This window comes from Fulmarus glacialis, unplaced genomic scaffold, assembly GCF_000690835.1.
Source record: "Fulmarus glacialis isolate BGI_N327 unplaced genomic scaffold, ASM69083v1 scaffold39876, whole genome shotgun sequence".
NCBI lineage: Eukaryota > Metazoa > Chordata > Aves > Procellariiformes > Procellariidae > Fulmarus > Fulmarus glacialis.
Genome location: NW_009219467.1, coordinates 31306 through 43507, shown reverse-complemented (window position 1 = coordinate 43507; position 12202 = coordinate 31306). Strand labels below are relative to the sequence as shown.

At 41.3% G+C, this 12202-nt stretch overlaps 1 protein-coding gene across 1 annotated transcript in view; it reads right to left on the bottom strand.

Annotated features, from left to right (window-relative positions):
* Positions 1-728: 728 nt before the first annotated feature.
* GTF3C1 (general transcription factor IIIC, polypeptide 1, alpha 220kDa) overlaps positions 729-12202 on the bottom strand; it is a gene marked incomplete at its 5' end in the record, with an annotated part of 42198 nt that continues 30724 nt past the window's right edge. Inside the window, 8 exons of the mRNA XM_009580390.1 lie at positions 729-950; positions 2519-2711; positions 3495-3534; positions 5082-5742; positions 6258-6544; positions 7987-8240; positions 10356-10640; positions 11292-11464. Coding sequence (XP_009578685.1) covers positions 729-950; positions 2519-2711; positions 3495-3534; positions 5082-5742; positions 6258-6544; positions 7987-8240; positions 10356-10640; positions 11292-11464 — 2115 coding nt within the window. The remainder of the gene's footprint in view (positions 951-2518; positions 2712-3494; positions 3535-5081; positions 5743-6257; positions 6545-7986; positions 8241-10355; positions 10641-11291; positions 11465-12202) is intronic.

Genomic DNA, 12202 nt, shown 5'->3' with positions numbered 1-12202 from the left:
GGCTGGGCCTGGGCCCGGCCCCGGGAGCGCAAGCCCCGCGGGGGAGGGGGTCTGGGTGCCGCCTGCTGCAATAAACACCTCACTGGGTGGAAGTAACCGTCTGCTGCGTGGTTGCTTTAAAACCGGACCTGGGATAAGGCTGCCATACGCAACTGAAAACGGCAGTCGGAGCCTCTGAAGGGGTGTTCTTCCCTGCGCTGGGGTGTTAGGGAGGGCTACGGGGCCCCCATTTCACGCAGTACAGTCGTTCTGCTAAAAGCACACAGAATAAACTAATGCCGTGCACACCGAGAAACCGGTGTTTAAAATATAGACAGACCTTACGATAACCAAGGGAAAGAAGTTACCAAACCTCAGCACAGAGGCAGCTGCTGTGTAACAGAGCAGAAGGCAAAGCAAAGGAAAAACGTTACTGCTGTGGCCTTCGGGGAAGAAAAAAAGGCAAAAGGAGCCTTTGCTGTGCCTTGTGAAAACCACGTAAGATAAAGCAGAAACTACGAACTATGTGCTCTGCAAGCAATTACTGGTAAAAAGAGAATATACTTAAAGGGGGATCAAATATTACCTGTGTCTTAACGGTAAGCTTTATTCTCAGTTTAAATACATTCAAAAGTAAAAAGGATAAATAATTTAATAGAAACATGATGGAGCGGAAATTGTAACATTTAATCTGCATTAATGCTCACTCCGACAGGCTAAACCAATTTAATATGACTCAGCTTTACCTTTTATACAGGTATAATCTGCACCCATTTATTCCAGTTCACTTCACGGGGAAACACTCTGCCCAGCCTGAGAGTACAGTCTATCGTAGGCTCATAGTATATCGTTGGCGTTTCGCTCAGTTTGGGATTGTTTAGTCTTTCTTCCACAACTGGCTGAGAAAAGAGCGACACCAGGGATGGCTTTTTCATGTAGAATCGTCTGATGCAACCTACAGTTTCCAGACCCTGCAGAAAAATTCACATATTTTAGCTTGAGCAGTTGCAGCAAAAAAAACGCACTTAGTACTGTTCTACCTACAGTGTTCTCAGAAACCTTAGACAATTTATACTAAAAGTGGCTTCACTCACCCCCTCAGGAGACCACGGGGGAGGCAAAGATGACAGAGCAACAGAGCAAGTTCCCAAGCTGGATAGATGCTCATTTGTCATGTTCAGCACAGTGGTTGACATCTGGATACTGCCACAGAACACGTGTTCAACAACAGATCTTGACATTTAGGACCAGTTACAAATCCTTTAATGGTGGTATAGGTGCAAACCTTCTGGGGCCGTTCGTGCTAATGGGTTCGCATTCATTCCCACAGCAACACCCAGCACCATGTGCTGTATGTGCTGAAAACATCTGGTCTGTATTTGGTGATCTCGCATAGGTATGCGTCTAGATTTACTAATATTTGGTACATCACAGATACAAGCTCTGTCTATGGTTTCAAAACCAGTTCTTATCAAATTTATTGCTAGAGAAATTAGATTGAAGTTCTCCGATCTGTAAAATATACAGGTAATTCCCTGACTTTGTGGATTTCAATAAAAGTTGCCTAGGAATCTGTACTGCTCTCCCACATGCGCATGCCTCGCCACTCTCCGCTCTGTCCTGCAGTCTGAAACCCGTCTGCTGCTGCTCTGCCTGTGCCCTGATCCCAGCCGCCCTCTTGGCAGTGTTGCTGTGGCACAGGACGTACGGGCAAGCTGCGATGGAACACCGAGGAAACAGGGTGGTTGCTCAGTGCATGATCGGCAGTGTACACAACTTGCATTGTTACCAAAATGCATGAGCCCTTGGGCAGATGCGTGGCATGCATACACTGGAGTATTAATTTCCAGCATTAGTAGGGGACGTCATGCTTATGGGAAGGACTGCAATATTACTGCTATACCTAAGATTTTGAATCCTTGGGGGAAAAAAAAAAAAATCAAGGTTTCATTTGCAAAGTAGCAGTGGTGGCAATCAAACTTCAAGATGTGGGAAAAAAAATATGAGAAACTCAAATTTTCTCACCATGTACTGTTTTACAATTAAGGATGTATGCCTTTAAGCAGGTCTGTCAGGACAGAAGGTCTTATTTACAGTATTGTCTAGCACAGACACGTTTCAGTCTGATTCTTATGTCAAAGGTTACCCATCTGAGAGGTATATAAGGGGAGAAAAAAGATAAATTCTAAGGTGATTAACACTGCATTAAACAGCCCAACTTAGTATTTCACAGTGACAAGCCACTGCTCTTGAGTAACCAACTAGAATTTCAACTGTGCGTACATCCATTTCAGAAGCAAGCTCAAATTTTAAAATCGGTAATACAGTAGTTCCAAGGACAGGCAAAGCAGGCTTCCTTCCACCCTCATTGTGAACAGTCACTTGCTCTGGCTTTTGTTAATTTGCACTAAAAGGAGAAGATTGTTTTTCATGGTTCATTCACAGTCCCATTTTCCTGGGACTTCAGCAAAGTAGCTGCTGACTCTTAAGTGCAGAAGCTGAACCAGATTAAAGTTCACACAGCTGATGATTCACATACCTGCAGTATCTCTAAGACAGCAACAGGCTGCAGCACCCCCATGTAATGCTGCAAGAGCATGCCTTCTGTTATGCCCGGCTTTGTCATGATGTGGTAGAGCACAGCTTCCATCATCCCCTTACACACAGGTTTATTCAGATTCCCATCCACAATCCTCCATGGTCTTCCAATGAAGCAGACATTCTCGCAGGCCCTGCAAAAGACAATTTTAGCTCAGCTCTGTCAGGAATTATTCTTCTAGCTAGATTTTCCATCATAATTTCTGCGTCATAGAGATTCTTACTACATCCGTTGCCAGTGTTTGCTCACATCCTAGGTGTAAATTCTGCAGCTGCTCTGAGAATGGTCAGAGGCTGGTGCTGATCTACTAGACAGTTCCACAGACCTGAAGTATTTCACGCTAGGTGTTCACCACCGAGAAGCACTATTAGCACCATTATACCACCCAAAAATTACCTTGAGTCTTGACCAGGAAAGCTTTGTTTTGCTTGTTTGTTTGTTACTAGCTCTAATATCCTCCAAAAGTTATCCAAGACCTGCTTCAATCTGCAACATGCAGCAACAGTGCTCAGACAGGAAACCAAATTCCTCATTTTTAGCATTTTGGAGTTAAAAGAGAGACCCTGCATGGAAATTCACATTTCCCATATTGCAGTTTCTCCAGGCCTTTCCTGGGCACATGGAAGCTGAGACTTTCTGGCATTGGACTTATCTGAGAAAGAAAATTAGTTTTGTTCCTCTAATATTTGGAGCTAGTTGGTTTTTGGAAAAAAAAACACGTATCAGAGAAATTTTTTCAGCGTGCGTATGAGCCCGAATAACATTAACAAGAACAATGGAGGAAAACATGGGGTTTCTCCATCGATGCTCACTGCCCATCAGAGCATAAAACTAAGGTGTCCAAATCATTTGCTTCCAGGTATTACTTTGGTAGCGCTAAGCGTTTAGTTATTCTGCAGACATCTCTGTTACTCACCGGTCCCTGGCTGCCTGGGATACATCTGTCATAGAACTTCCTGGAAAGAAAAGAACACAGTTTTTAATTAACCCAAACTCTTTATCTAGTGGAAGGAAAGTAAGAGGTGGCTAAGCTGTAAAATGCAACAGCTTATGCTAGAAAACAAGCAAAAACTACGCTGTGTGGTGGTCTAGTTGCAAAGTTCCACTCTGACTGCCATTACCTGTCTGCAGCATACTCTTTCTTTCCCACACCTCTTCTCACAGACATCTGTCTACTCCAACCACACTTTTTGTGGTTCCATTCCCAAATCACAGCAAGAAGTTTTACTCCTAGAAGTCTGACGGCATGGCTGAACAACAAGTAATTCTATGGACTGAAAGAACGGAGTTTCACGCAGAGAGCTATGCAGGGTCTCAGCATGCGCGCACTCCTGTGCATTTAACTTAATGCTCCTCATAATCATATCGAAGTTGAGCAGAAGTCCAAGTAGCTGTAGACTTGAGAGTGCAAACTCAAGATTTCAGCAGAGTTTGGTTTCAGAGGGAAGGTTGTCTCTGCAACTGCCATTATGCATTATGTCATGGGCTTTAATTACACAATTACTTAATGTAGGTACTTCTACCACACCCAGAGGCTAAGAGCTTTGGCTTAAGCACATGTAAACCCTTCAGCTGGCCTTCATCAGTAAGACCAGTAAGAACTCTGCTTGATAACATAACTACTATTTTTTCCCTCCTGTGTTACAAACAAATAGAGGAAGTTAAATCCAAAACAGTGCTTTAGTAGCTTCATGTTAAGAACTGCTGAAGTCTTTGCTGTTTAGACAGCCCGGAGTCTGTTTCCTGCAGGAAGGCTCCAATTAAACAATACAAAGCTCTAAGATGCTGCAGATCAGTCTGCACTGATTGACATGGCAGTCCGCAGCTGCAAACGTGGGTACCGGCAGATCTTGGCAAAATACCACACAAACAGCTTGTGATTCAATCTGAAATCAGAGCTGATAAAAACAAAACCAAAATAAAATCCCCAACAACCTACTTAATGTAAAGCTTGGCAAGAACTACTAGCTATTAAGAAAGAAAACCGGCAGTAAAAAGGAAATGAAAATGAAGTCAAATTGGGTTACAAACGAGGCTATTGATCTTCTTGCTGGCATGTGCTGCTTTCTGGTGAATGGTTTAATGACTTTACAGCTTTCAGTCATGAGCATTCTAGTTAAATGGACACCAGCAGCGCCGTGTTTTCTAGGTTTAGAGATCTCTAGCCTTTGGACTGAAGCCAAAGATGAGAAATTTGAGATCCAAATATGTTTTTGGAGAAGAATAAGACATGGAAACGAGTTTCTAAGGAAAACACATTTCTGGAATAGTCATGAACATTCCAGCAATAGGCCTAGGAAGGAATCTTTGATGTATTTGAAACCTCCAAGACCTTCCAGATCAAGTAGTGTAATGCCACTTCGTCTGTGAGAAATGAACACCTCTATCACTGGTGCGGCTTCATAAAGAAGCTAGTATTTGCTTATAAAATGGAGCTTGCGGTTTGGGATCAACTGATGATGAACTAGTCTCTATTTCTTGGATGTAGAGTGCTCCTACCTACCTTTAGAGACTCCTGGGTTCTCCTGTAAGTAGGAAAGGTCATCATACTGCTCACTGGCTGATTGTTCAAGCATAGGGATCTGCTTGTTGTGCTCAGTGCTGAGCTCATCATTCTCCTCTTCAAGCTCTTTGTCCTCAGAACAAGATTTATTTTGTTCTTTGTTAGTGTCCACATTCACAGCATCTGGAGCACACACTGGGTGTTCAGCCAGGTGTTCTGTCTGCCCTCCCAGGGAGCCTGTTTCTTCATCCATGATTAAAGCTTCCTTCATTGTAACAGGATCAATAACACCTGCATCAAAGTTATTTTCATTCGCACTTTTCAAACCACTCTGTGAACCCTGGCAGAGTTGATTGCCATCTTGAAGGACATCATTTTGAGTCTTACATCTCTTCCTTGGGGGTTCTTCATCACTGACAGATTGTGTATCTTTTCCCAGCTGCTCCTCCTCTTTTGAACATTCCTCTCCCTTCTTTGGTTCTGATGGCAGGCAATCCTGTTGTACATCTGGGAGAGTGGCTTCTGCACCTTGCTGATCAGAATCATCTGGTTTATTCTTCAGACATACCGAATGTAACAGCCACGGCTTGGCATATACTATTGCAACCAGTCTTACAGTATGGCCTCCTACCTCTAAAACCTGCTGCATTTCAGTAAGGTCCTATAAAAAACAAACAAAAAAACAAACACAAAAATTGTCTCAGGAGCTTTCACTGGAAAATGTCAGTATCATGGAACAAGTAACATGGAATCGCCATCTTTAACTGGCAGCAAAGAAAGAGGAAGAGCTTAGTAGAACATCCAATTTTCTGTCCTGCTGCACTGAAGTTGGAAAGATGTTCTACCCTTTAAACTTTTCTGAAATTACAGCACAAGATGTTTTTTTTCAGCTTAAATTAAGTTAAATAGAGTATTTTGCTTCTAAAGGTGAATGTTGGTACTTCCAGGTTTCTGAAACAGTTCATTCCTACCTCTGAGTTAGTGCTGCTTTGATTTTTGGCCTTCCTAACTTTGAGGTGAGATTGCTGTCAGGTATTGGTATGTGATCTCTTGCCTAATATAAATAGCTTTGTTCAATTTATATTTGCTTCCTACAACCTGGAAGATTGTCCTATTCAAGGGGAATACTAAGCGTGCAAACATGAATGTATGGAAAGCAGCTGGCTGTAAAACCACCTGAATGTACTGCTCCAAGCTCCTGGTGCGTTCAGGTTCCACCTCTTCATAGCTGCAGAAACGTTTGCTCAGCTCAGCTTTGCAAATTCCAAAGTGGGAAGTTGCCTCTATTGCATTACGGATCTCCAAAACAGCAGCTACATCTCTGGGATTATAGCCATAACGTTCTGTACACTCATGAAGAAACTGATCAACCTCATAATTTTCTTCTTGGACTTTTATCAGCCTGGTAAAAGTTTCAGGGAGGCAGGAGACTCCCACAACCATGTTATCAAGCAGAGAAGAAACTGCAAAGCAAATAAAAAACAAGTGTATAAGCTATGAAGCAGTTGTTACTATGCAATACACTACAGAAAGATAAATATTCTGAGACAGACAGATTAAAGGTGTTCTAGACTATTCCAATTTAAAACAGAGCTCAGTTTTCCATCTTCATTGCTGCAGTTTCCTTTTTTCTTTCTGCCTTATGTATTTGTCTCTGAAAAGACCTGTAGAAGAAGAGCAAGCTGGTTTACGAGGGCTTACCCTCATACCAAAGTGAAGTATTGCTGAAAGACAGTGTAGACTTACTGGTATTCTCTCTAACACTCTAGCTTAACTAAGTTGATGAGGGAATTATCTTCTTTTTTCTGGAAGAAGGTCAAGTGAAAAGTCTAGGGCAAGGAAATGCTATGGAGGACCCTATAATCTAAAAATTGGAAGCAGCTGATCCATGGTAGAAAGCAATTGGCCAAATATGGTATAAACTACAAGTTGACAATGTCTTAGTACAATTAGTATAACAAAGCATCTCAGTGTTTGGAGACAGATCCATCACTGTACAAAACTGACCCCCACTGTACAGAGTATTCAGAAATGGAAGCAGCGTAACATCTTTCTCCAGTCCCGGATGATTAGAGGGTAGCTTTCGCACTGTTCTTACCTTGTATCTGCAGGCTGCCTTTACATCATGCCTCACTCATATGACAGCTGCACCTCTTTGACAGCCAAGGAAAAATGAGAACAACTGTAATGAGCTGTCAGCTCAGTAGACCTGCAGGGCATGTGTGGCAGCAGAGACAGGAGAAAGAATTTCTATTTTACCTCTACCACAACAGCAATAGGAATGGACAGGGACAGCACTAGACCTTCCACCTAAAAAGCTAAACAACTAAAGGCTTTCCTGGATACATTTGCATTACAGCTGAAAGGAAGATGCTCTTCAAGAAGGGGAAGTGCTGATAAATTGCAAATACTCAAGCTCTAAATATTATCAAAATGTTTAAATTACTGTAGGTAAAAGGCCAGAGACTGGACACCACTATTTCAGGCACTTGCATGAGACAAGTAAATGTGAATTTCCATTCAAGGAGCTCTGAAAGATTTTCTTTTCTCTTTACAGAAGAGAATGCCCGGGTGTGACATAATATGGTGTTTTAAGTTGCAGAAGGGACTGAAAAACCTCCTGGGGAAGGGATAACAGAGCAGAAGGCAGACTTCCTCTTTGGATTAATAGTTTCACACAACGTGAAATACAGGCAAGGACTTGTTACTAACAAAAGGTGCCTCTAAGTCAACCACCTGTCTGTTTTAAGTCAGGAGAGAAAGCATTACAAGGCAAACTGCATGTGTAATGAAAAAAGAATGTTCCTATTAAGAGGCTTTGTTCAAATCAGTCCATCAGCTCATGAATTTGCTATCTTTCCTGCTCCAACCCACTTCTGTGCAAGTTAGGCCAAACAGAACTAACCTGGAGAGCTGAGTCTTCCTGGAACTGGCGTACATCGCAGCTTAACCTTCACCTGGCAGGAATTGACTACAATATTGTCACTGGGACTCAGATTGCGCGTGCTGACAATTCCAGGGGCATAGGAGCCTCTCATCAGTAAGTAATTGGTATGAGATGCTTGACGAGCTTTTACTTCTATTCTCCGTTTGCCTCCAGAGCTGTCATCTAAGTCATCATCATCGTCATCATCATCCTCAAGTCCTTCTTTTCCCAAACTACAGCAAACAGAGGTGTTTTATTTGTTTGTTGGGTTTTTTTTCCTCAAAATAAGAAAGTGACTCATTACATTGAGCAGAGCAAGAACACATGCTATTCTGCATTCTAATATTTAGTCATGAACAGCTGCGGGTATGTCCACAGCAGGCTGATTTAAAGTGCTGAGAACAAGCAACTACAGAAAAGAAAATACACTAAAGGTCCCTGGAAAAGGAAACTCTCTCTTTTTTGCAAACATGTTGAAATGAACCCAAAATATCTCAACTGGCAGTGCTGAACCTCTTTGGGTCAGCAGACACTTCATCATGAGGAACATCTGTCAGAGCATGAAGGCTGAGACCATAAGGGATACTGCAGTATAGGGCAGACAGTGTTTATTTTTAAGGGAGAGAAGGAGAAGAAAGAATTACAGACCAAACACTTCAGTTACTTTAAAAAAGAAAAAAAAGCCAAAAAACCAACATAAACCAAACTGCAGACACCCTCAAAGTAAAGAAAGAATAGTAGTAGCAGCTAGAATAGATTTCCCAGAAAGAAACTTAGTCAAACCAACACTTTCTTTCCAGGACACAAAAGCCATTATGGATAAAGGTGAAGGCTCTAATAACCTGATCTAACTCTGAAGTTGCCTCTGTTTTAAGCGGATTATGCCAGAGACAACCAAAGGTTCCTTGCAACCTTTTCTAAGATAAGTTAGACCTTAAGTACCTTCCCTTAAAACATTTAAAACCAAAAGGGAACACATAATTTAGAAAAAACAGTGCGAGTACATAACCAGTTGGAAAACTGGACTCGGATGCCTGCACACAGAAATGGGACTAGTCCAGGGTTGCAGTGTATTTTTGCTAATGACCTGGGTGGTAAAATAGCTTATTAAATTTGCATGGGATCACCAAACTGGAGAGCCTGCAGGTTTATGAGAAGACAGGATTTGCATTCAGAACGTTTCCAGCAAACTGGAGAAATAGTCTGGAAAAGAGCAGGGAGCAATTTCATATGGAGAATATGTTACTCATATGGGTAATATGTTATTTATATTACAGTACTATACACCTGTCCCTCCACACTAAGAGGAAACAATTAATTAGATAAAGGAAAAGAAACTTGTTATATGAATCACAAGAATCATAAGCTGTACATGAATCACCGCGCTGGGTTGGTGGTGTTTTTTTTTTTTTTTGGTTGGTTGGGTTTTTTTTTTTTTGGCAAGACCATGGCCATTCATCATCTTGGGATGTATTAGCAGGCATATCACCTATGTAACATGATATAATTGGCACAGACCTGCCAGCAAGAGCCTGGCATTTGTTTTTTGACATCACAGTTCAGTGCACAGGAAAATAATGAGAAAGACAGAGATCTGGATAACATGAGTAACATAGCAAAAACACATGTAAAGGAACTGAGGCTGCTCATTTTAAAGAATAGCATATTATGGGAGGAGGACTATGATAACAATCTTCAAATAGGTAATAGCCTGCTCTAAAGAGGAAGAGAACAAAGTGTTTTCCATGTATATATACAACAGGAAGCAACAGGTTAAACTACAGCAAGAGATTTTGGTTGCACTCTAAGAAAACAGATAATGATTGTAAGGATAACTATTCATAGGATTAGACTGCCTAGGGAGAGAGTTTCAATTTCAGTGGTATGCAATTACTGGAGGCTTTTTAAAAAAAAAAAAAAAAAAAAAAAAAAAAAAACCAAGGAGGAGACAATACATAGAACCAATATTGTGGAGACAGGTTTCACTCATAAAGCTGAAACCCTTGTTACTAATCCTTCTTAATCCTTGAAATGGGAAGGTACAATGTTGATGAAAATGCTCATATAGCATACACTGTTCTCCTTTCCACATTAGCTCTGATGACAATGAAGTGCCTAGCAATTTAAATGTCACATATGTGAAGACAAATGCAGTCCAAGGCTATCATGACAGGCACTAACTAAAGTGCCATTAAGTCTTCCTTAGAAATAAAAATCTAAACAGTATCACAGTAAAACATGCCACAATACAGTGCAGAAAATGCTAATGCCTGACCAATTTCATTCAAGTTACCCCCAAACCCTATTTACTAATAGAAATATTAACTAATAGAAATAACAGCGTTTACCTTTTTATCACTTCATTTTCCACCATAGTGCTGTCCACCACAACGATCTGCTCTGGGATTCTTACATTCACAGTTACAAGTCCCAGGGAAAATAGGGAAAGCATCGCCACACACTGGCCACCAGGTCCATCCATAGGGAATGCAATCATTCCTTCTGATGCTTTGTTTTCTTGATCTTTAAATGAGAAGTTATCTGGCTGGTCTGATTTTTCAGCATCCTTGAGCTTCTCGAGGAACTGAAAGGACTCTGTACAAATTGTACTGGGAAACCGCCATGTAAAAACTCTGGACAAAAAGACAAATTCAAAGAAGCACAAAACTTTCATAATCTGTTCTTACTGTATATGAATTTTAGACCCATGGTAGCACAGAGCAGCCAAACAGTTGAAGTCCCATGCTAGAGCTGGTGACCAAGTACCTTCTACATCTGCTTTCACAGTCCTTTTACTAGTTCCAAAACATTAGGTATTTATGCACCAGGTAAAGGTCAGGTACTATATAGCAAATACAAAGCAAAGATCTCATCTTCTGCTTGAGCATTGAATACATTTACAGTTAAATTCTCTTCCTCCAGCCCCGACATTCAGGTACAGCGCAGCACAAAGTAACTGGACAGGAAAAGCAAGCAACCATCGGAATGACAAGAGTACTAAAGAAATCTTTCCACCACATCTAGAACTTTGGTGCTACCTCTCCTCTGCATATGCCTTTGTAAAGGCTTGCCCAGCAAACTTGGCTCTGTTCCCTGTACGGCCCTAATTCCTAACTGAATAAAGGGCTAACATACATACATACATATCACCTTCATCTGTTCAGCTTCAGCTGTGATGGTCAGGTTCTTTGCTCAATATACTTCATGTGTATTCTCTCCTCCATGCCAAGCATGCCTGGGTAGGTTCTTTTATTTGCTCAAACAGTGACCTTTCTGACACTCACCTGTAGTAACTCTGAGACAGCTGATACGACATGGGTACAAAAGGCAAAGCCCGGCTTTTCTTTGGTCCCAGTGTGTGGTTTACTCGACGGCGATTGACCAAGCTTCTCTTCTGACACTCTAGGAAAGCCTTCACAAGAATGTCATCCCGGTACTCCCGGTACAAACGGAATGTCTGCAAAGAAACCCTCGTTCAATGTAAAAGGCAGCATTAGCTCTGAATCCACGGTTAGACTCACCTACTTGAGGTTTACATTAACTAAATGAATATGGAGCTACAAGCCAGAATGTAAATGATACATATAAATTCACTTAACTACACTATTCTATTCCTTTTATGCGATTCTAGGCTTTCCACAGTAAATGCCAATTAAATTAACTAAATACTATAGAACACTTGATATTCAAAATGGGATCAGGCTCCCACTAGAATTATATATGTAAAAAATGCTCATCTGCAACACATTTTGGTAGATTCTTCCCATCATTTTATCAGGAACATTTGGTTCCATAAGCTTGACTTTCTAGGCTTTTGCTGATGAGATGTTAAACGCCCTTTGAACTTCTAACTTCATTTTTTAAGTGCCTGACTGATAGATGATATATTTTTGTGGTCCTCAACACTGAAGGAGAGGCTTCCCAGCACCAGCGTCAGCTGGATACTAGGACTCTGTTCGTGATATCTCCTCTAGAGCATAATTCCAACTGCTCAAGTGGGCACTAAATTATGAAACAGTTTGACCCAATGGAAGGGATGCGGAGTTTATTTCATATGGTTTTTGGGGATTGCTTCAATCTCACATCTTGCAATCTCATCCTCAGAGAGAAAAGCAACATATTGAAAATCTAGCTAGAATATGTAATTTCCTAAAAGCAGAAGAGAATAATCCCCACAGAATGGACACAAACCTAA